The sequence below is a fragment of the Dermochelys coriacea genome, chromosome 9 (genome assembly GCF_009764565.3).
Source record: "Dermochelys coriacea isolate rDerCor1 chromosome 9, rDerCor1.pri.v4, whole genome shotgun sequence".
NCBI classification, from domain to species: domain Eukaryota; kingdom Metazoa; phylum Chordata; order Testudines; family Dermochelyidae; genus Dermochelys; species Dermochelys coriacea.
Genome location: NC_050076.1, coordinates 63,743,897 through 63,769,740, shown reverse-complemented (window position 1 = coordinate 63,769,740; position 25,844 = coordinate 63,743,897). Strand labels below are relative to the sequence as shown.

The 25,844-nt window shown below is 44.1% G+C and overlaps 1 protein-coding gene and 1 non-coding gene across 3 annotated transcripts; one reads left to right on the top strand and one right to left on the bottom strand.

The window, feature by feature from the left end:
* Positions 1-474: 474 nt before the first annotated feature.
* Positions 475-546, bottom strand: TRNAE-UUC. Its single transcript has one exon. It is a non-coding gene; the product is annotated as a tRNA-Glu (tRNA).
* A 1,567-nt stretch (positions 547-2,113) lies between these two features.
* Positions 2,114-19,421, top strand: LOC119861162 (ras-related GTP-binding protein A). 2 transcript variants are annotated; one of them, XM_038415828.2, is made up of 10 exons: positions 2,114-2,453; positions 3,300-3,333; positions 5,952-6,051; positions 7,088-7,154; positions 7,994-8,216; positions 11,933-12,028; positions 13,828-13,950; positions 16,091-16,182; positions 17,364-17,479; positions 18,878-19,421. In XM_038415828.2, the coding sequence occupies exons 2-10, from the start codon at positions 3,307-3,309 to the stop codon at positions 18,973-18,975; spliced, it is 942 nt and encodes a 313-aa protein (XP_038271756.1). In that variant the 5' UTR covers positions 2,114-2,453; positions 3,300-3,306; the 3' UTR covers positions 18,976-19,421. The 2 variants fall into 2 exon arrangements, with proteins under 2 accessions (XP_038271756.1, XP_038271754.1); XM_038415826.2 differs by lacking the exons at positions 2,114-2,453; positions 3,300-3,333 and adding an exon at positions 5,320-5,669.
* The last annotated feature ends 6,423 nt before the right edge of the window (positions 19,422-25,844 follow it).

Sequence of the window (25,844 nt, the reverse complement as noted above, 5' to 3'; positions counted from 1 at the left end):
AGGAGGAGGAAAGCACCCCAAATCTACCCGAGCTGGTTTCCTTAAATCCCGTATGGGCAGTTTGCCAAATAAAGTGAAATCATTTATCCCAAATCCACCAGTACTAAGAGGAAATCAGCGCAGGTATTTGGTATTACCTGCATCTCAGGTTGCAAAGTCAGAGCGCTGAAGAGTCTCTTCCTATTCCAGCAAATACGGACGAGCAGGGAGCGGCGCCCCAGCAGGCCCTTGCGTGGCTCGGGCTGTGCAGCTAGCCGCCTGCATGGACCGCCGCACCAGCGCCATCTAGTGGCCACGTGCCGCCAGCGTCCCAGCTATGCCCCTTGTTTCCAAGCCCGCGTCGCGCGGGTTTTACCTGCTTAAAGCACCGTGGTTCGCCCTTTGAAACGCGGAGTATTTGTTTGCGGGGTTAGTGAACCCGCTTAAACATAATTTTGTAAACTGCGCAATTATTGGGGGGGGGAAAAGTGAAACTTCCCATACCGGGAGTCGAACCCGGGCCGCCTGGGTGAAAACCAGGAATCCTAACCGCTAGACCATATGGGAGGCGTTGAAGCACGTTCTCTATCCGCCTCTCTCATAGCTTTCTGCTGTTTCATTTGTCCTACTTGTACTTGATCCGCTAGGTCCCTTTCTACTTGCATTTGGCTCTTGCAAACAAGCCTATTATATGACTGTAGCACTTCCTTATAGTGGCGATAGGCATTAGGACTAATCATATCATCCCAGGTAAAATTGTCCTCTGTATCTAAACTGAGGAAAAGTGATCAGATGGGGAAAAATAGATGCCTCTTGAATCATACTGAGTTTTTCGTAAATGCAAACCTGCAACATTCCTGTTGTGTGCATGCACAAACCATGTCTAACCAGTTTGACTTGCCCTAATGCACACCATCTAGACATGCCCATATGGGATTATAACAAGCATGGTTCTACATTGGCCTGTATTCACCCCAGCCATAGGTTACATTGTATTAGCTGTGGTATTGGATGGAATAATCAATATGCTCCCAGGTTGGGTGTGAACTAAAGTCCCGGATTGAGACACCCATAAACTTGGATCCAAATTTTGCAACTGGACTGGTCCAGTCTCTGTCATGGGCCAAATCAAAATCTTGGAGCCAAATACCCCCAAATGGTGCTAATGTTTGGAAATGTTTGTTTAATGGCTGAGACAAATCCTGTTTCCAAACAAAATCTTGGGAAAATTTGGATCCAAACTTTGCAGCTAAGGCCCATCTCTAATATGTATACTTGGGGCCTGATTCTGCAAGGCTCCCCTCTCCCACAATGATCTTACACCTGAGGCCTGATATCCCATATGTGAAAATCCTACACTCTGAGCCTAATTCTGCACTTTGTACATGTGCCTATCCTATGTGTGGGACTTGCTTCTATGCCCTAAGCAGGTGAGAGTCATGAACATGGAACTGGATCCTGCACATCACACACTATGCCCCCACAAATGCACCAGTCATACCCCTGGGAACTGATCATACAGCACCAGGTGCATGCACCAATCATACACACAGTGCCCAACCCTTCACTCCATGTGCTATTTATTCCATGCATGTTCCAATCATTCCCACAGGGCCCAATCCTGTACCCCATCAGCTACAACCCATGCATGCTAATCATACATATGACCTGATGCTGCACCCCATACATGAATCCATCAAGACACAATATCCACTGCATATGCCACACCCCAGATATCCCCCAATCAAACATTGGGGCCCAATCCCGCACCATATACACAGTCATATAGATGGGGCTTGAGTCCGCATGCTACACACAGTTCACCACAGGTGCCCCAGTCATGCAGACAGGGCCCATGTCTGTACCCTACATGCACCCCAGGCTCTCTGCAGTCGTACACTTGAGCCCAGACTTGCAAGGTGCTGAGCACCCATGACCCCCATTGACAACAGCGGGCTTGGTGGTGCCCCCCACTCCTCCGGGCCAGGCCGCCAGTGATCGTGCCTGCTACTGAAGCAATGCCTCGCTTATGGGCACTTTGCCCCTACGCAAGATGGCCGCCCTGGCTTCACCCACCCTTCGCGGCCCTGCGGCAGTTTTCGCCCTTCCGCCTTCAGTCACCTGACGGGCGGGGGAGGAGAGGGCTGGGCGGCTGTTCACGTGACCGGCTGAGGCAGCCTAGTCCCGAGTCTCGTGAGCCAGGGGCGCAGGGGTGTCCCGGGGGCCGCGTCCGAAGGAGGCGAGATCCCGCCGGGCGGCCGGCTCAGGCAAGGCCGAGGCCTCGGGGCCTAGCGGGGGGGATTGGCTCTCTGTGCGCGCCGAGCCCTGCCCCCCAGGACCCCCCGCTGGGCGCTTGCCGGGAGAGACCCCCGCGCCCCGCCCCCGCTCGGCAGGGACGCGGCCTGGGGCGCAAAGCAGGGACCCCCCGCCCCAGCGCGGGGTCGGCCCAGGAGGCGCCGCGCTCAGAGCCAGAGGTAACGGGGGCGAGGGGCCGGGGTAGCAGGGTATGGGGTTGCTGTGGGGAGGCAGTGACTGGGAGGGGGTCAGTGTGGCGGGGGTAATGGGGGGTATGAGTAACTGGGTTTAAAAGGCGTGGGGTCGAGCAGGGTCACTGACATGAACGGGGAGTTACGATGGGCAGGGCTCAGTATGTGAATGGCTGTGTGATAACCTGGGGTGCGGGGAACGCTGTCTAGGGGGTTTGTATAGGGCTAAAGAGTCATTTGTTTCGGGTGTAATGTCAGAGTTTGTGGGGCGGTTAGAGGCTAATGGGGGATATTGGGGTATGGGGGAGCATGTGACTACTTTGGCTTGGGGTGGTTAGTGTGTACGTGAGTGACGAATGGTGAACGGGAAGGGTCGTGGGGGTTTGTGCGTTTGGTTGGAACTACTTACTGTTGGGGTTTAGAGAATGGGTAATATGTGGAACAGTAATGTGGGGGTTAATTTAAATGTGGGAATAGAAGTGTTGCCAATTGACAGTGCTGCAGGGGAATGGAGAGAGAGAGAGAGTGTGTGGGTATTCAGAGTTTGACGTGCTGGCGGAGGGTGTCCGGTTATTTTCCACTACACACTGAATTTATCTTGCTTATGTCTAATTTAACTACATCAAGAGAGGTGTAAGCATGGGTGTTTTTAAGGATCTCTTTATGATAGGATGCTTTTCCTAAAGATCCCTTCAGTTCTTTTGCCTGGGACAAAAGTTGTAAAGTGCCTTCTGTAACTGGCACTGTTATCCGGGTTGTGATGAAGTGGTTAACTGGAGCAGAGGAAAGTACAGCAGTGTAACAGGGATGCTTGTCTTTGTCTTAAATCTGTAGGTGGGTGATGCCAAGCACAGCCATGAAGAAAAAGGTAAGAACTGGATTACACACGCTCTACTTCTTTGCTACCTATGTTGGCAAATGCTGATCAAGTTTCTCTTTGAATCTAGCAAAATACCTTTGAGATCCCAAAGTGCTCATCAGATACCTTCTGGTGTGGGAGCCCATTTGGTGTGAGTGCTTGCACTAGTCTCATGATATGATCTTCATGATTGTCAAGTGACCATTAATACTCAACGACCCCTTTCGCATCCTGTGGTAGTGATGGCTGCTGTGTCCTTCACTTAACATGATAGGACTTGAAAATTAGTATTTCTCAAATATTCTGATAATCAGAGCAGCTGGGCTTGTGCAAAGTGGAACCCGCCATAGTAACCACTAATTGAATACACCTCACTCATGGCAAATACTTGGGTAAAAATTTAGTGTTAAGGAGAGAAAATGTGTTATGCTTTAGTTTATATGTATATATGTATTGAAATACTCCTGATCTCTGTCAGAGAAATGTGCTTTGGAAGGTTATATTTGCATTGAGAGGTTCAAGTGATATCTTATCTGGAGAGGGAAGTTTGGTTGTCTTGGATAGTGATTGGAAGCCAATGGTGGAAGTATAGCTCCTCTACTCAGAATTAGGAGTGTAGATATTACAGTGATAACTGTATTAGAAATGCCTAAGATTGCTAAGTAAAGAATGTGACTACTCTTGTATGCTTTACTTGGATCAGATTTCTCTTCTTCCCCCACATATTGGGGTCTAGTCCCTTTGAAAAGCCACCAGAGGGATTGGAGGTAGAATCTCACACCTTTGAATTTAGATTTGATTTTAAATTGGATAGCGCTATGTCTAACTATTACAACAGGCTGACGCTCATACAGACATTACTTCACCAATTTTGTTGTGAAACAAGATCAGATATCTCTCCTTCTTTTGGCCTCTTATATGCAATCACCAGAGAACACTATACTTGGGGGTTAGCTTCAAAGAGTCTGAGACACATTACAGGACCTGTCTGCCTCTTTGCAGAAGAGTATGTTGCCATTCTTCTGCTGCAAAGTCCACCAAAGCCTGTTATCCTGAACTCTGTTATGCTGTGGGAGCACTTCAACTAGTTTGTACCTTAACAATGTGGTGAGCTGCTTTTGGAAGGGAACTAGTTAGCCTATAAATGTGATTCTTCTCAGAAAAGTGACTAAAAATGGCAAGGTGGGATTCCATGTCAATTGGTTAAGTCTGAAATTTGTTTTCTAGTTGTAAACCATGCTCTGAGACTTGTAAACTCTGGGATCTGAGAATCAAGAGTCTTCCTGACTCATTGCCGGTCAAAGGTTCTGTAGAACAGCTTCAGCCTAGAGTTGCATATATATATATATATATATATATATATATATATATATATATATATATATATATATATATATATTTAAACTCTGCTGTTTATAATAGGATTTCAGAGGTGTTGCCAAAGGCAGAACTTTGTTTTGGGACTGGAACTTGGCTAATGATTCTTTTGATAGTGTGAGCCAATCCCTGTGCTGTAAAATCATTTAGGGTTGCTACAGAGCCATTCAGATTATTTTTCCCACAAAAAAACAAAAACCTAATCACAACGTCTCTCCTGCTCTTTCATGGCCTGCTGACCTGGGAAGCAAGAGATTGGGATTGCATCTGTGCCTCCTGCGTAGCAGTACTGGGTAGTAAAATTATACTGGTCTGTCTGCTTTTTAAACTTCTTTCTGCCTTCCAGCATGTTCACATCTAAAAGCCAGATGTGGATTTCATTTCATAGTCAGGGAGGAGAATCTGATTCTTGTATTGTGAGGTGGACTGTACAAAACATAAGAAGAGTGGTGGGGGAGGACAGAGGACATTGAATGGTCAAGTGCTTTTTTAAAATGTTTGGGATTAAATGTTTTTGGCTCATCAAATCCTTGTTCTCTGATGAATCAGGAAGAGCAAGCTTTCATCTTAAGGCCAGTGTGTTTGGAGAACATGTGTGGAGGCTGGGGAAGTGAAAGATTAAAAATTACTTCAAAAATAAATCTAGCTCTTCACTGGATGTCTGAAATCCAGCTGTGAACTCTGCAGAGTGCCTTCTCAATGTATGTAGCAGAAATGATCTTGAGCTGACTTTCTCTGTGACACATTCATGCATTGTGATTGGTTTTTATTGGCATGGGGGTCAAGATGAGGAGAATGAATAAGCTTCAAGAAGCACAGTAACGTTTCTTCTGGATTTTAGGAAACTATACAATCAATACTAGGGACAGGGTATGCAGCTCCCAGAGAGTGATCTGACTGTGGGGAAGGAAGAAAGCAAAAGCCAAGGCGAAGAGGAATGGTCCTTCTGTGTGTTGAGTAAATGGAAGGCATGTAAAGTGACAGTGAGAGTTTTATAGTGTGTAATGCTGGTTAATTGACCATGAATATCAAGGAATTAAGAACACGTCTTCCAGTCATTCAGGTTTAAGACTTTTGTTTGCTAGCCTTTTCTGAGGCGGCCAAATCACGATATGCACAAGTCAAGTCCTCTGTGCATGGGGCTACTGAAACCTTTTGTCTTTACGCCATTAGTATTTAGGTATTAAAGAGCCATGGAGAAGCCAGTGTTCACTGTAGTTTAACTCTTCTCTCTTGCCTTTCCTTACCAGGTGCTGTTGATGGGTAAAAGTGGGTCTGGAAAGACCAGCATGAGATCCATTATCTTTGCAAACTACATCGCCAGAGACACACGGCGCCTTGGTGCCACAAGTAAGATCTTGGTCTCTTATTGACTCCTTATTGATGCCTGTGCTCTTGAACTTGAGTTAACATTTAAGACCATCGTCATAGAGATGCAAGGTAGTTACCCACTGAGTCTCTCCCCTTTCCTCTGTGGATGGAGTAATAGGGTGTCTCCTTTGTCTGCTGGGCCCCTCCATGAGGGGTCTGGCTGAAAATCTGAGCCAGAGTACCTTGGATGTGGGTGAGGTAGACTGATCCCTCTCCTTTAAGCTGTGGGCCAGAAGGTGACTTTAAATGTTGATGCAAATAGTTTGGAAGCTAATGCTTTTCCATTGACCCTGCCTGCCCACGAGGAAGTATTCAGAATTGCTGATAAGCCCTCCAGAGAAGACCTGACTTCTCTATGCCAACACAATGATTTTGGGCAGTAATAAACTTGCTAGAGAATGGGGCTCAGTGGTCTTAGCAGAAAGACCTCTGCGTAGATGATTCTGCAATACGCAATACTCCATATCCATTGAAGGTAGGACGTGGAGTCTTAATCTGCAGCAAGGGAGATTTAGGACAGATATTAGGAAAAAGTTTCTAAATATAAGGGTAGTTAAGCTCTGGAATAGGTTTCCAAGGGAGATCCCATAACTGGAAGTTTTTAAGAACATGTTGGATAAACATCTATCAGGGATGGTCTGTTTACTTAGTCCTGCCACAGCACAGCGGGCTGGACTTAATGACATCGAGGTCCCTTCCAGCCCTACATTTCTGATTCTATATTCATCCATGGCAGAATATACCTAGTAAAGCTGAGTAGCTGGAATTCCACACTTACAGCTCTGGGCTTCAAAGAGTCACCATAAATCATGTTTTCAACTGTGTTGGATGGTAACTTTCCAGTAGTCCTCCTTTTCAGTTGATCTGTGTTTCATGTACATGTGGTATCAGATTACAGAGCCTGAGTGTTGGTCTCTGTTGGTGAGGTGTTCGCCCCACACCGGGGTTACCAGATGTCCCAATTTTATAGGGACAACATAAGAACAGTTACTAGACTTCTCTTGTCTCTTTCCAGTTGACGTGGAGCACTCCCATGTTCGATTTCTGGGAAACCTGGTGCTGAACCTGTGGGACTGTGGAGGGTAGGTGTTGTCTGTTCTTTTGCTTGTGAAACCCATGGAGGTAGCTGTGGCAACTAGGATGGTGGCCTGATACATTAGGAGGCTGTCCTTTTAGCTACAGTGGGGTAGGAATGCTTTCTGTGTATTAAGTGAACTGTTGATGAAGGCTTATAGAACTGTAGATGGTACCATATAATTAATAAACCACATCATAAACTCGGACATGGGGGCTGGGTGAAGGGGGCTGACTTGATGATCATGGAGCCCAAAGGAACCTCTCCATGGGATAGGGGGAGTAAACTGCCGCTCCTTTCCCTCACTGCTTCTTTATCCTGTCAGGACAATGTCTCTGAGCCTTGCAACATAGATGAGCTACCTCTAGGGCTGCAGAAATTGTTGTTGGAAATGGATTCTAGAACTTTTTGTTTTGGGGTCATTGTTTCAGATTAGACCAGACTGGTAGTGTTGACCCACTGGCTTTTGTTAAATGAATTGGGGGTGGCACTATGGTTTCTGATGGGTAGCTGTTCATAGAAGAAGCCCTCTCGTTGGCACACAGCAGAGATGGGAAAGGCATAAAGGCTGAACAGCCTTCTGATGAATGGACTTGGTTTCCTATAAAAAGTTGATATACTCAAGTGGGGCAAGGATGGGGCTCATTTGAAAGAGTAAGCTTACACCTCCCATACTGTACCTGTTCTGTGGCTAAGTAGAGGACGTCAGTTTCTACAGTTGCTGTATTAATAGCTCAGTCCTCATACATAATAGACTTTCTTGGCAATGCAGACAAATGGGTAAATGAAGCTGGTCTGATTGATCTAACTGGAGTCCCTTTGCCTTGCTGCTATGCCCCTTCTCAGACAAGACACCTTCATGGAGAACTACTTCACCAGCCAGAGGGATAACATCTTCCGCAATGTGGAAGTCCTGATCTACGTCTTCGACGTGGAGAGTCGTGAGTTGGAGAAGGATATGCACTACTACCAGTCATGTCTGGAGGCTATCCTGCAGAACTCTCCTGATGCCAAGATCTTCTGCCTAGTGCACAAGATGGATCTAGTGCAGGAGGACCAGCGTGATCTGGTAAGGAGCTAAGCATTGCCTTATCAGTGTGGACTCTGTAACAGAGAGCATGCATAATGTTGTTTCCATCTTTCACTTTAAACATAGTCACACCAGCACTTTCTGGAGAAAGTTTTTTTTTTCAGGTTTGTGTGTGGGGAAAAATCTCTGAAAAGTTGAGTTGCTCCCAACCTCCAAACCTGTAGTCTCCATGCTGCTACTGGCCCATTTTGTATAATGCCTGTCTAATGACCTACATAAAGAAGGTTTCAGAGTAGCAGCCGTGTTAGTCTGTATTCGCAAAAAGAAAAGGAGTACTTGTGGCACCTTAGAGACTAACAAATTTATTAGAGCATAAGCTTTCGTGAGCTACAGCTCACTTCATCGGATGCATTTGGTGGAAAAAACAGAAATCTCTCCTCTGTTTTTTCCACCAAATGCATCCGATGAAGTGAGCTGTAGCTCACGAAAGCTTATGCTCTAATAAATTCGTTAGTCTCTAAGGTGCCACAAGTACTCCTTTTCTTTCTACATAAAGAAGAGACTCTCCATGCCAAATTACCTGTAATCTTCTCCTTTAGGGTGTCAGTTTTAGCATCATTATCAATTTTTGGGATATGTGGCACAAAGAAAAACTCAAAAGGCTTAACCTCCCTGTTGTACTTCCAAGGTTTAGGTGATCGACTCTATCACCACTATGCTGCTGGTTCAAATTCAGCTTAGCTGTGTATTGAATAAAAATAGTTACCATGTGTCAGCTGTTTAGCTTGTGTTGTAAATTGGGGAAGTCTCAATCTCAATCCTAGTGCACAGATGTCCACATCACAGTTGGCACTAGCCAACACAGAGACTGACAGTTGTAAGCAAAGGGGCCACGGACTATGAACTGGCATTGAGTCTGACCTGCCTTCTTGCTCAGGGGTATGGGCTGGCTGAAGTACAGCCAAGTATTTTCAGCACTCAGTGCAAAACCTGCAGAGACACTTAAGGATGGAGTTCCAAAGTGCCCAGCAGCTCCTGTTATTCCTAGGACAGGAGTGAGATTCCCACTATTCTCAGTGGGAGCTGTTGCATGCTAAGCTCTCTCTTCAGTCTGGGCCATGGTAATCTTTCAGCGAGAAAGCTATACCCAACTCCTGGTGTTAGATGAGAAATTAACTTTGTGGGTTAGATACATTTCTTTATGACACATGCACACCCCTAGCTCTGCGGTTGATCATCAACCTGGTTCAGACCTGGAGATCACTTCTTTGGTCTAGTGCAGCAGTTCTCAAACTTTAGTAACCTGAGGACTCCCATTTTGATTTAAAATTTTTGCCACTGACCCCTAAGCCTGCTGCTCAGCCCCGGCCCCATTCCCACCTCTTCCTGCCCCCACTCCACCCTTGCCCCTCCTCTTCCCTGCCTCTTTCTGCCACCTCCCCCAAGTGCCCCCATCCCCCTCCTCACCCTCCCAGCACCTCCTGCACGCTGGGGAGTTCCCCAGCGTGCAGGAGGCGCTGGGAGGGAGCAGGAGGAGTTTCGGGAGGGAGGGGGAGGAGTTGATCAGTGGGGTCAGTAGCCCTGGACATGATTCTTCCCACTCCCTCCCAGCGCCTGCTGAACGCCGGGCGGGGGAGGAGTTGATCAGCAGGGCCTATGGACCCCCTGGCGGACCCCAGTTTGAGAAACGCTGGTCTAGCGTACTCAACACACTGAACTCTTTGTCACTTCCAGCTTGATGCATCTCTGTCCAGATGTGCAACGAAGGGCTCAGAAAAAAGCAAGTTGGCCACGTGAGTGAAGCCACAGGCTGATCTTCCCTGGGTAGATAAACTTCTTCAGTGAAACAAATTGGCTCACAACTCAGCAGATACTGGCTAGTTTTTTGAGCCTCATGTTGTCACTCTAGCTCGACCTCGCTGTAATTTAAAGCATTTTCCTTCTGGAGCTTGTTTGAATGTTACCTTCCATTCTCCCTAGCAAGGAGTCAGGAATGTCCTGGACTCTGCATAAGTTAAATGAAAGCTGGTTCCATAGGGCTGTGATGCTTGATATTTCAGTTTGCTGTCCAGTAATTATTAACATCAGTATCCATATGTAGTTGGTTAGTGTGAATTCTAACCATTCTCTGAAATAAGGAAGGGCATGGGGGGTGAAATCGTGCAGTGACACAGCTTGAAAGCATTGCAACCCCTCTAGTAGGAACTGCTTTGAGGTATTGTGTGTATTGGGTTACGTAGTCGATCAGGAAGTTTCTGGATGTTCCCTGCTTTCACGTTCCTGAAAACAGATTAAAAATAGCTTGTGGAAATCAGGACAATAAATCCTGTGACATGGGTCAGCTTTCAGGTTGGGGCCTTCTTGAGCGTACGAATCTCAAATGTCTTACAGTTGGGGTGTCTTGTGGATTGGAATATCCAAGAAAGAGAGGAGAAACCTCAAAGAAATCAAAATGCTGTTGATCTTCAGCATGTTAACACACTGGGCTGGGATAGAAATGATTTTTTCCTTATCCCTGTTCATTCCTAATGTTCACTTCTGAGACTTCCTGCCTCATAGATGTGGGTGGAACAGACAGTCTGGATTTTGCCAGTGAATTTACTATGAATAATTTACTTTTTCCACACCGGGGGCTCATTGCTAGCTGTTTACCTTGCTTTTGTAATGATTTCTTAAGTTCTGATGTCTTGGAAAGTCTTATTTTGACCCATCTCAGCTATTTTTAAACATAATCTGTAAGAGCAGAGTAAGGAGTGGGACAGTGGAGTTTATGCAGTGACTACTTAACCCATGGTAACTTAGTTAATGCAGCATACTTCATTGTAAGGGTTTTCTCCCCTTCTCTTTTAACCTGAACGCTTATTAAGTCCTTGTTCACATTTGTAAGCCTATGAGTAGGGCTCTACCAAATTCATGGTCCATTTTCACAAATTTCACAGTCATAGCATTTTAAAAACCTTGAATTTCACAGTTTCAGATATTTAAACCTTAAATTTCACAGTGTTTTTCACAATAGGGTAGGGCCCTATCTATGAGTAAATTTGGAATTCATGAAATATAACATGACTAATGATCATTGCTGGAGCCAGGCATGTACAAGCAGCAATTGTGCACACTTCTCCTGCGCGGCTCTGCCAATTCACCTGGTTCCTAACCTGTAGCACGCACAATTTTCCAGTCCTGGGTCCCTCCCAGCTCTGCTGAAGTAACTCAGTCTTGATCTGCAGCCCCCTGTTTTTCCAGTCATGGATCCCTCAGACAGCTCTGCTAGTGCACCTCCATCCTGGCCTGAAGCATCCTCAGCTGCTCTGGCATTGGAAAATATTGTGCGCCCTTGAGTTCTGTTTTGAAATGCAAAGTTCTTACTATAAAGGTGGTAAAATAACCACAGCAGAAGCATTCACCAAAAATAGGAATGTGTGTGTTCTTCTAGGACACTGGTGCTCAGACAGAGGCTCGGGAGCTGCAAGTGGCTCTTCAATGTGTCTTTTGTGGCTCTTTGCAGCATATATTAAAAAAAACTGTGATTTTAATTATTAATCAATCAGGATGCTTTCACTATGTTAACCAATTGTTGATAAAATAATACTTGGTCAAAATAACCAAGAAAAAAAACATGTATATAAAAATAGTAAATGAAACCATGAATTAACACTGCTGTTGCTCTTTTGGGTAATGTTAATTGCTGATTTGGCTCCTGAACCACTAAGGTCTGAGTATCACTGATCTAAAAATATAAAACTTCTGTCTTCCAGATTTTTAAAGAGAGGGAGGAAGACCTGAGGCGACTGTCCCGCCCCCTGGAGTGTGCATGCTTTAGAACGTCCATTTGGGATGAAACACTTTATAAGGTTTGAATGGCTGCTTCTCATGTGTGGCATTTCCCTTCATCTTCCTCCTGCTCTACTGTTGTGTAAGCTGCATTGTCAGTTGCTACAGAGTTCCATAGCTTGACGGGACTCCCCTAACCCTTTAACTTCTAAATGTTTGCTGAAACAAGTGGTTCCATTCTGGCTGTTCAAGGGGTGGGGCTCATCACAGTTAAATTGCTGGCTTCATAAAATCCACCTTTCCCTTCTCCCATCAGTATTATGGTTCATAGTCCTGTTTCTTCCTGTTAATACTGCCCACATACTCTCTGCCCAATTCATTTAGAAGGAACCTCCACCCCACTTAACACAATAATGTGTTCAGCCAGTGCAGAATTGTTTCCATGTTATATTTTCTAGGACATTGTCAAGTATTCGATGACTCAAGTGACTGGGCTTCCACACATCTGCCTGGGAGACTACTTCATAATCTGGAAGCTTATCTTGATATCTAGCCTAAACTTTCCTTACCTTCATGCTTCCCAGTTACCTATTAAGATCTCCCTCCAGATATTGGGGTCATGGATGTTAAATGGATCAGACTGAGAGAAAATTATGGTTCTCCAAATGTCACAAATGTGCCACAACCCCATCTCAATGGGCAAAGGTAGCAAGAGCCCATTATCCTTCTTGATACTCTGATGTTCATAGGAGTCGATTTTCTGGCAGTCCCTTTGACTTCCGTGGGAGGTGAAGCTGGGCACCTTCTAAAATCTATGAGTACAAAGAATGCCCCAGCCCACAGTATGTGGCATCAGCCTGAATGAAGCTGGTCCAGGCTGCACCCTCCTGAAATTAGTTTTTCTGTGTCTTTAGTGTGTACACTGGTCCCATACTGTAGGCAGTTAGCACATTTCCCTTTTGAGAGCCAACTAGGTACAGACTGGCTAACCTTTCTTCTTAAATGGATCCCTGCAGCCAGCCAGTCAGTCATTGTGGATGCTCTTATTTATACTTCATATTGAAGTGCCCAGAGGCAGAACTGCATCATTCTAGGTACAGTCCCATAAGAGCTCTTTATTGAAAATGAATATTTTGGACCTTCTGCCTTCAGACAAGGTGAAAACTCAACTGTTCCCTTGAGCACCAGAGACATGCCAATTAAATGTATAAAAGCTTTGGTTTTGCCCAATTTGCTTGTATGTTGGAATTCTAATACACAAGCAAATCACTGTCTGTATACTATGCTTGGCATAGGCAGTGAGGTGAAGCCCTCACAGACTGAGGGCCTGATCCTGAGATGTGCTGAGCACCTGTAACTCCACTGGAGCCAACTGTAATTGAGTGCTTGGCACCTCTGAGGATCAGTCCCTTAGTTAATGCAGTGGTTCAGAGCCTTCTGCTGTTAATTCTGTGTGTACACAGCAGAGATCTGCTTATTTCCAAGCAAGAAAACAGAAACCTGTGAGGCTTTAGCTGGGAGCAGTAAACAAATGCTTCTCCTCTGGAAACATGGGTTCAAATTCAGCCCAGACATCACCTGGCAAATAGATGGTATCAGACTAGTCCCTGCAAGATTTTTGCCTGTGTCACAATTTGATGTGGCTGGTTGGTAGATCAAGAAAGTGTGGGACTGGAACACCAGTAGGGGCCATAACCATAATTGAAGTGTGTGGGCACAGAGAGATGGGGGAAGCTTGCATAACTCATATCTCTGCTATCATTGACTGTAGCCTGAATTCGCTGACTCTTAGAAGCACTTTGCATAACAAGAGAGGGAGGATGGGGACACCCTTATGCAGTCCTCATAGCACTCACTGTACATTTTTGTCTTCTGACAGGCTTGGTCCAGTATAGTCTATCAGCTGATTCCTAATGTCCAGCAACTAGAAATGAACCTGAGGAACTTTGCTCAGATTATTGAAGCAGATGAAGTTCTTTTGTTTGAGAGAGCCACTTTCCTGGTGAGAACTGCCATCCCTGCTCTTTGCTGTGTCCATTTGCTCCTTGGCCCTGTCCCTTAAGGAGGCAGATTCATGATTATCAAATGCATAGGGTTCCTTGTATGAAAAGCACTGTAGAGTGCAAACAACTCAGGTGGGGTTGATGACCATAACACATGCTAGGTGGAAGTTCCGAGTTGCAGAACTTTTCATTCAGTGCCTTTATGACAGAGGGAGTAAGGGCTTGCCTACACAGGGAAGCTATTCTGAAATAAGGTAGGATGTGAATTTAAAGCACAAGAGCTATTTATGTGGATTAAGCCAAACCAAACAAAGGCACACTCTGTGTGGAATAAATGTGTCCACGTGAAGAGTTATGGTGCAGATTTTCACTTCCTCCCAGGTGGTACTTTAACCGTTCAGGGTCCCTCTGTTGCTGAGTACCTGATCCAATATAAACCTAATCCTGAGAGCTGGTTGAAAACTTTCCTCAAAACTTTCTTCCGACCAATGTCCTACTTTCTAAATGAAAACTTTTGTATAAGTTATTTTGTTTGGAACTTTCCACTTAAACAACAAAACACTTTTTGGTTTTGTTTTTTTATGGAAAATGTAGGGAACCACATCTCTCTTAAAATTGCCATCTTTTCAATATGCTCTACTAGTTTCTGAGGGGTTTTGTAAATTAGTATGGCATTAATGATCAACGTGATTGACAGCATTTGTAATAACGCCTATTTTCACATAACTCTTGAAAACTGCTATTTTTGGGACAGAAGCTTCTCATGCTCACAGCTTAAAAGTGACTTTTTTACAGAAAATATAAATTTCTGGATTTTTCTGCACTCATATATCTTTGTAACTTTGCCATGGACTTAGTCCTCCTCGAGGAGAAATCTGTTTGACACACTTGAAGAAACTCTGTTCAAAACATCGTTATGCATATTTGGTAATCGTAGTGGACATGCTCTCTCAGATCTTGGGAGACAGACCAGTCCTTGCTTACAGACAGCCCCCCAATCTTGAAGCAAATACTCACCAGCAACCACACACCACACAACAGAACCACTAAACCAGGAAACTATCCTTGCAACAAAAGCCCGTTGCCAACTCTGTCCACATATTATTCAGGGTATACCATCATAGGGCCTAATCACATCAGCACACTATCAGAGGCTCCTTCACCTGCGCATCTACCAATGTGATATATGCCATCATGTGCCAGCAATGCCCCTCTGCCATGTACATTGGCCAACTGGACAGTCCTCTACGTAAAAGAATGAATGGACACAAATCAGACGTCAAGAATTATAACCTTCAAAACCAGTTGGAGAAACACTTCAATCTCTCTGGTCACTCGATCACAGACCTAAGAGTGGCTATCCTTCAACAAAAAGCTCAAAAACAGACTCCAACGAGAGACTGCTGAATTGGAATTAATTTGCAACTGGATACAATTAACTTAGGCTTGAATAGAGACTGGGAATGGATGATCATTACACAAAGTAAACTATTCCCCATGGTATTTCTCCCTCCCCCCCACCCCCCACTGTTCCTCTGATATTCTTGTTAACTGCTGGAATTAGCCTACCTGCTTGTCACCATGAAGTTTTTCCTCCTCCTCCCCCCCCCCCCCCCCCCCCGTTGGTGATGGCTTATCTTAAGTATCACTCTCCTTACAGTGTGTATGATAAACCCATTGTTTCATGTTCTCTGTGTGTGTGTATAAATCTCTCCTCTGTTTTTTCCACACCAAATGCATCCGATGAAGTGAGCTGTAGCTCACGAAAGCTTATGCTCTAATAAATTTGTTAGTCTCTTAAGGGTGCCACAAGTACTCCTTTTCTTTTTGGCGAATACAGACTAACACGGCTGCTACTCTGAAACATGCATACAGTGTGAGGATTTGGTGCGTCCAGATACATGCACATTTGTTTGAATATGCAATCAGATTTTTTTTAAAAATTAAATTTAAACTATTTAATGCATTCTTGACAGCTTTCTAAAAGACATTCTGCCTGTTCTTGTCTCAGTATGGGGGCATGTTGAAGCATGGGCAATTGCAGGGCGAGGAAGAGGAGATCCTCAGGACTCATTAGGAGATGTGCTGGTGGGTGGGAACTTCTGCTTTGATTGCTGAGTTAGTGATTTTTCCTTGCAGGTTATTTCCCATTATCAGTGCAAAGAACAGCGCGATATCCACAGATTTGAGAAAATCAGCAATATTATTAAACAGTTCAAGCTGAGCTGCAGGTGAGATGAATTATCTGTGTATTCACGTTACTAAGAACTGGAAATCTTTAGACTCTGGGTGAGTGCCATCAGCCCGACTTGGCTGTGTTGATGTCCATCTACCCTGGCTAGACATAAATGATAACTGTGTCAACCAGACATGCCTTGTAAATTCTCTGCAGCACATCCTGTCCTTGAATTGAGTAATGGTTCTATGGATAATAGGCCACCAGAGAAGTTCTCTTATTCAGAAAGGTATTAGAATGTATCCTATTAATCATGACTCAGTTTTCATGCCTTTCATCTTTTTGGGGGGTGGGTGTTCATTGAAAGAGGTTTGTTCTGAAACAGTTTTGCTCCCATCCTTTTTCTTTGGGTTCTGCAGAGAAGTTATAGTACTGAACTTGTGACCTAATGGCAGTTAATGATGACACGTAGAGGCATTGCAAATCTAAGAAAAGCACTTAGTTATGGGCGCAAGAACCAAAAAGCTGGTTTGAGAGAGGAAGCACTTGCTCAAACAAATTTAGCAACAGTCACAAAAGGAAAGCAGAAGACTTAAGACACAGTTAAACTTTGAAATAGGGGTTTGTTTTTTGTTTTTTTTTTCAAAATTGCTCCACTTTTGCCCTTCCATCCCTAGTACTTGAAAAGATTTAGAACGCTAATAGGGTAGGAGCAGCTGAATAGCTATATGCATGCTTTAGTAGGCTGTTTCCAGAGTCTTCAGTTTACTACCCTTCTCTTGCTGGTCCACAAAGTCATTCTGCTATTGTTGACTTTTGGTCTGTGCTGAATGGTTCCAGCATGCACTGGTCAGGAGGCACTGACTGTTGGGGGTATAGCAAACTCAAACAGGTGTCAGTCACTACTGTGCAGTGCAAAAGCTTTTTTTATTAAGTGTAAAAAGAGAACACTAACCCACCGTGGCTAGTCAGTACTGAACAGAGGGCCTTGCTTAAATTGTGTTCAAGTTTTGTAACCATGAAGTAAATATAGCCACAGATTTTGTATCTGTCAAAAAACAAAAAACCTAGTGTCACCTACAGGCTCAGTTCTTATTTTACAAAGAAAGCTGTGAAGTTATGAACACATGATGTGACTAAAGTGATCTCTAGATGTGGGGTGCTTTGTAAATAAAGTGGTTGCTTTTGAAATGGTCACATAACAGGAGTTAACTCTCTTTTCTTTCCTCCTCACAGTAAGCTGGCTGCTTCTTTCCAGAGCATGGAAGTCAGGAACTCTAACTTTGCTGCTTTCATTGACATCTTCACATCGAATACATATGTGATGGTGGTCATGTCTGATCCTTCCATACGTAAGTTTAATAGAGCATAGGCATCTATTGTGTCACTTTTACAGGGATCAAGAGCTAGTTAAACTTACATTTGGCTCTTGGTACCATAAATGAGCACCCACCTACACTGTACAATCAGCAAAGCCCCCAAGACAGTTAAAACAGTTTAATTTTGGAATTGTGGATAGGACTTGCATGTTAAGTGTGCTGCACCATGGTTTGGGAACATTGGTTAAAAGATGGCTTGATCATGCAGTGCAAACAGCACCAGACTTTGCAAATCAAGTTCTTTTCTGCTGTTTCTCAACATGGTGATTAATACAGGTAGGAGTTTATTCAGGCAATGTCAGTTAACATGTCTGTTCTAGTAGAGCTGCACACAGTAGATATTCTTTGCCAGATCTATTCTGGCAGCTGGGCTGTGAGTTTTAGGCCTAAACTTGAATGAAGGCATTTTCTAGGTGAATTGTTGTGCTTTGTTAGTGCTCCAATTATGGATGCATTTTCCTTTCTAACTCAAGAAGAAAGTGTTAGATAAAATTACCATTGCTTACAGTCAAAGAGTACAGGCCCTTGTATGTTCTTTGGTAACATGTTTTCCTGTTGCGCACTATGAAACTGCTTTTTGTATTACACTATTTGAGGATTTTAAGTGAGACAGCCATACGGCACATGGGCCTAGTGCTGTGATTCCCTGAGAGCAGAAAATACCTTTTAAAAACTACTTTACTGATTTGGTTAGCCCCATGCATTTAATCCTACCAGATTGGGGGCTTACTACCAGCTGTGACATTATCCTTTGAAAGCCCACAGATGGGAAGCTAAGAAAAAGCTAAAGCAACTTCCTTCCATATTCACAATTCCTGTTAACAAACCTTGCATCAATACAGTATACCTTCACTAGGGGCTCCCTTTGGGTCTCAGACAGCACCACTCTGGGATCATCCAGCAGGGCAACCCAATCTTGCCTGCTGTACCCCTTATATTACATCCTCAGTGGCCTGGGAGTAGCAGAACAGACCTGGTAGAACTCACTATTTAGATTAGTGGTACTTTTTCATAAACACTAGGCCCTTTAGAGGTCCTGTTTCCGTATGTTAGTTTTCCTCTCAAGTTTGATCAGTGAAATCTGACATTGGTCAATGTAAAATATTCCCTTTTCAGTGCTAAACAAGGTGGCAACTTGCCTTGTTTGTTTCACTCCTGATGAAACCTATAGCTATGGAGCTTTAGGGGAAATATGAACCAAAACCATACAGAGCTTCATGGCTTCAGTCCTGCTGCTGTGAACCAAAACTCCTGCGTTTTACACTACAGGGAGCCTTCCTACCTAACCTTTCCAGGCAGCTTTAAACTCCTGGTGATCTAATTACTTACTTCCTTTCTGGTTTTTCCTCTCTTGCCCCTTCTTCCCACTAGCTTCTGCAGCTACACTGATCAACATCCGCAACGCTAGGAAACACTTTGAGAAGCTGGAGAGAGTGGATGGACCAAAGCACAGTCTGCTCATGCGCTGAACACTGGCCAAGCCACATGGTCTTTGGGGGAGAAAAGTTGGAACTGCAGTTTTTTTAGGAGAATCTAACAATGTGGGTGTCTTTGTGGGCTTTGAAATGAGTGTGCTGCTTACCACCGCAATCTTCTTTATTTTTTTCTCCTTTTAACATTGGACACTAGTCACTTGGATGATGTCTGGATACACAGTGGACCTTTAAGAGAGACTTCCTGGCACACTAGGGGTTGGGGAAGATGCAAGGGCAGGTGATTTGCACTTGGCCTGATAAGCCTAGTTGCCATAGTCACGCACATTGAAGCCTTTATGGATGTTTTCCTGTATTCCAGATGATCGTATAAATCACAAGGATGGAATATTACTATTTTATCAGCAAGTTGCTAGGATACATTTATAAATTTCTCCTTGTCTTCAGTCATGAAAATAAATTTTTGCTACCAGGGACTTTGATTCCCAGAGCTCTGGAAGTGGTTATTTTTCCTTTTAAAATGTTGTGAAGCTTTGCCATTGGACAGGCAAACAGGTACATAGCTGCATTTCTCCTTTCTTATTACCTGGGCCTTTTTTAACCAGATCCTCATTTGAGAGAGAGTTTCTACTGTGTCAAAATTCATTTAATCCAGAAAAGGCATAGTCAGAATGACTATTTATTAGTCATCTTAATCTTTTTGTTTGTGTGTTTTGGGGTGTTTTTTGCTATGATTTTAGGCTTGCCAGAATGAAGATCATCCTTGTTATATGAAAGGAGCTGAAAGTAATACTCCCACTTAACAAGATAGTAATCCTTGCCTTCAGGTCTTCCTCCTCCTGAGCAGGGAGATGCTGAGAAGGGCAAGGGAAAAGTGTATAGAAGTCAGATGAGATAACAGATCTCATTGCCCTGCTGAAAATGTTGCATTCAGTCATTTGTGATCTCAAAAAGGCAGTCTGACAATATTAGACACCAATATGACTCTACATTAAGGTCTAATTTGTTTTACTGGACTTGAGCTTGATTCTCCATTAAACGCAGGAAAACTAAAGCACTGTGAATTAGGAAAATCTATAACCTCTAAGAGTTGTTGAATGAGCTAATGTTCCTTTGAGCAATTATTTCTACATACACAGTGATGTTACTCTAGGAAAAAAAGGACATATTGAATCTAAAACAGGTGTGGCACTTATTTTATATAATCCTTCACTCTATCATGTTGCCTCAAAGACAAGCTAGTAAACAGTAAATTTTTCATGATGTGAGCACTGAAATGTGAAGTGCGTATCTTAGCTTGACACAAGCTAATAGGATGCCCCAAAATTTTTATCATCTCTAAATCTTTGCATTATTTTATACTAGTGCCCCAAACAGCCTACTCAACAGGCATGTTTATATAAAGATTCTGTATGACTAGCATGATCTTCAATCAAATAGCTGTCAAGCCAGCATCCCAGCAAGAGTGGAATTCTCTATTACCCATGTGTATATTGAAGTCAGACATTTGAGTACCTGGGAGACTTATGACTGGACTATAAAAGTACAAGAAGGTTTAGTTGTCTGTAGTGCTTCCAGGAAGAAGGATATGGAGGACAGAGGCAGGTCGTGGAATGTGAAGTGTTGGTGTGGCATATACCAGCCACTAGTAGCTTAATCTGGTCCCTACTTCTAGCAGCAAGCAGTGAAATTGCCACGCCTCTTTCCATCTTAGTGACTACTATCTCTAAGTTCAATTGATGGAGTTCTTCCTGCTTTTTTTTTTTCCACCCAAGAACTATCCTCGGGGCTCTTCTGACAAAGCAGATGGACTCGGTGCTTATCTGCTATGCTAACATGCTGGCTGAGTTCAAGGAACTTCAACTCGTGAAACCTGCAAACAATTAGCAAGAAGGGTTTTGAGCCTGTACTTGAGAGCCTTCCTCCTGCAAACTTCAAACATTGCTGAGGAAGCAGAAAATGGCCTGTAGCTACAAATTCTGAACATTCTCCTCTGAAGGCTGAGACCTCTGTCGTTCTGCTTTATATTTAATCTCACCATCCCCTGATGCAGCTAAACAGTACTCTCTTCTGGTTAGAGCAGGTTGGAGTTGTGTGTTGGGGGAAATGTTTGAATGCTGGACCTCTGAGGATGAAATATGATGAGTTGGCTGTGGGAATAGAAAGCCCCACAGTTACTTTCCCATGATTATTAAAATGAATGCTAAAAAATGGAAAAGTAGCTCTGAGTTTGAAAACTGTATCTCTGGTTCCCTCACAGGAAAGTTTAATGTGGCTGTGGCTAGCATGTGAAAGCAGAACAATATTGAAAACGTTATCTGCCCTGGAAGGGTCGTCTTCCTCATTCCACATACCTGTTTACTGTACAGATCAATGTGAGTCTGAAGTGAAGCCTAATGCTCAGCTTTGCACGCTGTAAACTCCTCAGGGCAAGTGTTACGATAGAAACCCACAGTGGTGTTAGCTGGGGCACTGTAAGTTGTCCGAGGTGCATTTGTGCTTAGTGAGGGTCCTTTCAAGCAGGCCCCTGGCTGCTGTCCTGTGGCTGGCATACCAGTATGAAAAGTGCATGTGTCAAAGCAGCAGCATTTGGATATGGATCCTTCAGCTGGAAGGGCTTTTATGTCAGTTTAACAGGTGCGAATTGCATACTAAATTGTGATGAAAGTGACTAAACTGGTGGTTTTTCCTTTTCTGAATGTTGTCATCCCCCAGCTGCTCCAAAGGCTGAATTGCTACTGGATTACTTTACCTATCTGTCAGTACATTGGCTGGTATTTATTTCTGCATTTAGTCCAATAGCAACCATTAGTTTAAAATCTGTTGGCACCCTTACAATTAGAGCTAGAAGTGCTGCTGGCAGGGGGCAGTGTTTAGCTTTGCCATCTGAGGCCCTGCCACGTGATGGCTGAAATTCCGAAACAGCAGCAATTACAGGAGCAGTGTTTCACAGACCCGGATCAGCTCTTCACACAAAGTTGTTCTAACAGCATTAAATCACCATTTCAGTACCTCTGTGGCTAGCCTGGCTCCACCTCGTGGATGGAACGGAAGTCTTGGTGAAGGATGTAAATGCAACTCATATGTTGCAGGAACTAAATTTTACAGGGCTCTCTGCTGCCTTTGAGTGTCTCAGGTATATGCAGGATTTAACATTACTCTGTGATGCCTGCATGCTAAGGGAACAGGTTAAAGATGAATACCATGCTACAATGGCATTTTGGGATGTATAAGTAGGGGCATAGCGAGCAGATCGAGGGACGTGATCGTTCCCCTCTATTCGACACTGGTGAGGCCTCATCTGGAGTACTGTGTCCAGTTTTGGGCCCCACACTACAAGAAGGATGTGGATAAATTGGAAAGAGTACAGCGAAGGGCAACAAAAATGATTAGGGGTCTAGAGCACATGACTTATGAGGAGAGGCTGAGGGAGCTGGGATTGTTTAGTCTGCAGAAGAGAAGAATGAGGGGGGATTTGATAGCTGCTTTCAACTACCTGAAAGGGGGTTTCAAAGAGGATGGCTCTAGACTGTTCTCAATGGTAGCAGATGACAGAACGAGGAGTAATGGTCTCAAGTTGCAATGGGGGAGGTTTAGATTGGATATTAGGAAAAACTTTTTCACTAAGAGGGTGGTGAAACACTGGAATGCGTTACCTAGGGAGGTGGTAGAATCTCCTTCCTTAGAGGTTTTTAAGGTCAGGCTTGACAAAGCCCTGGCTAGGATGATTTAACTGGGACTTGGTCCTGCTTTGAGCAGGGGGTTGGACTAGATGACCTTCTGGGGTCCCTTCCAACCCTGATATTCTATGATTCTATGATTCTATGATTGGGTTAACCACTCAGATACAGGCTATATAAAAACACTCTTAATCCTCATTGTAAAACCCCAGTGTACCTGGATAGCTAATAACTTTTTCCTTCTAAGCTGCTCCTCCTCCTGACCCTTTCTTCCCATGTTATCTCATCTCTATGCTCATGTGCAGCCTGTCTTTAATCTAGATAGTTTTGCCAGGGCTGCGGCTGGGGCAGGTGTTGTAGGCTCAGCTGTTCCCTTCTAAATTTAAAAGTACAGGTTATAATAGTCTTTTGGTACAATTCTTAGTGCTACCACTTTTTTTGTGTTTGTACTGTAACCACTTGCTTCCCCCTGCTGTCTGAATTAGGCTACAGCATAGAGGAAAAGACTTACTATCCAAAGTAGAACTCTTACCCTTCTTTAAATATGGCTTATAAAAATTAATCTTCATTTCCTATCAGAATTTTGCGAGATCAGCTGATGTGGTGATCATGAAGGTGTCTATGGTGATTCTCAGATAACCCCTTTTATTTTATAAAGCTGGTCCTGCAGCCCCTTATCCTTGTATGGCATGAGATTCTGGGCATTTAATGGATGTCAAAGGCTGGGCATTGTCCTTGAAATGCGGCAAACACAGTTTGCAACTTCTTTTCCCATTAGTGGGTAAGATGCTTAAAATTCTCGCTTGGTTTTTGTTCCCTGCCGCCTCTGATGATCAGAAATACAAAACACTGAAAGCAGCATCTCTGGTTGGGTGATAGTGCCTTGTTTCTGATTCAAGGCACCCTTTCCACGGTCTCATTGAAAAGTTGTCATCTCCTCCTCTTCCCCACTGAGTGTACGTGGAGATTAGCAAGTCCTGTATGGGTTGGCCTCTCGCTGTACCATTAGAACTAGCATTGAGTTTGCTGATGATTCTGGATGTGTAGATGTGGGCCATCCAAAGACTTACTGGCCCAGGACACACACTCTGCTGAGCTATCAAATGGTCACTATCGTAGCAATAAACCACATTCAGACTTTCACTAGCAACTGTTGGGCCTAAACTAGTACCTGGCTAGACATCTTACTTCAGGGCATTACATGCAGTAGACTCTGGGTGTGTAGAAAAGAACAAGCTACTATTCAGTGGTGCTGCAGAAGGGCAAATGAACTAATGGATGTTTGATGTAAAAAGTTATAGGACTCAAAGAATCTGCAAGTACTCTATGTAAAAAACATTATCATTGTCAGCAGCATTGATTCAGCCCTTGTCCTTCCTGGAGTCTCATGCTGCAGTGGTTTGTGACTTTAACCGAGGACTCATCTATTCCACATAGTTCTGCAGAGGTTTCCTGCAGTATCCTTGCCCCAAATTCCTCCCATGTCCCTCTGTTTTACAGTGTGCTCTGTGTTGATGGATTACTGCGCTCTATCCCAGAGGTGCCTGCATTTCTGTCTGTGTATGAAGTTTGTGAAGCATATTTTGATTGAAAGATCTTGTATAATTAGTGTAAGGAGGAAATGTACAACCTCCTTGAAAGTCAAATCAGGATTTCCATGTAGGGAACAATCCCATAGCAAACTAAGAGGCTTTCAGTAAAATGGGGCAGGAGGTGGGGAATCCTAGTGAAAGTGTGGCCGTAACTTTTGTACCTGGGATGGTTATGCAAATAGTAGGATGCTGTCTCCAACAGAACTGAAGGGTGGCATGTAAGCAATGTTATCAGGAAGGCTGTATTTGTGCTGATTTTACGACTTGCATACTTGCTCAGCACACCAAGAGTTATTAGCAACAATGTGCTGCATTTGGCTGGGCTAGAAGGGTCTCTGACCTGCAGAAGGATCCAGTTGGAAGGGCTGAGTGGCTGTACCATAAACTGAGATTCAAATGGCCAAAAGTGATGGCCAAATCACAACTTCAATACACAGGTTTGGGGGTGGGGGAGTAATTTATGGCTAATGTGCCGACCCTCCCCCATCCTGGTCATTGCCTGGTCTCCTGCTGCAATCCTGTGTGGTGCCTTGCTGAGTTGTCCTTTTGCTGTATGTTCAGTGATGATCAGATCTGTAGTTGATGTTGAAACTGGAGGCATGGCAAATGGACGTGAGGCTAGAACTAACTTGACTGGGGGGGATTAGATCAGTGAGGGCTGTAGGTAATGGAGGTTTGGCCCTATTAAGTCTGAAGCTCTATGCCACAGGAGCGGCCATTAGCAGGTGCTCCCGTTGTGGGATGACTTGATTGTATTCACTTACACAGCAAAGAGGAATAATTCTCTCCACTGCAGCAAATACTACGGGGGAATTCTTTGGCCTGTGTACTGCAGAGGGTCACAATGATGCCTTTATTGTCTTTTCAGCCTGGGCTCTTTTAATACCCTCCCAGTGTTACTACCTCATAACAATGCACTCTTTTCCTCAACAATAGTGTGCAGTCCGAGCTGTGGGAAGGAGTTGTCCAGTGGAGCACAGATGTAAAAGTTGTTGGACATTTTGGTTTAGGAATTGGGAGACCTGAGTTCCATTCCCAGCTCTGACACTGCCTCTTTGTGTGACCTTGGGCAGGTCAGATTGTCTCTTTATGCCTCAGTTTCCCCATCTGTAACATCAGATAAGGACAGCTCTCTCCCAGCAGTTTTGTGAGTGTGAATGAATTTCTGTGAAGCACTCTGCCCTCTATGTCCTTCTGCAGGAGGATCGCAAAGTGGTGCTGGGTTTGGCATAAAATGGAGTGAGGGAATTGAGTTGAGATGGCCCCTGAAGGAGAAGCTTAGCTGTAACTATGAATCTTTCTTTTGGGTTTGTGTTGCCGCCATATGTGGCATTTGAACAAACTTAATTGAGAAAATACATCTTTCTAAAAGGCTACAGGAACTGTGCCAAGAGGCAGGGTGGTAGTACAGGTGGGGGCTGGGAAGGAGAGGACACATGCTCTTCTACTTAATAAAGCTTTTCTACTTAATAAACAATACTGAGATACTTGTCATGCTGATATTCAATTGCCAAGATACAATTTTGAGGGCAAAAAATCATTTAGGAAAGGCTCCTCTAGTTATTTAAATAAAAAAAAAAAATTAGGAAGCAACCATGCTGACACCACCTTTATGCTGCCAAGGCAACTGGGC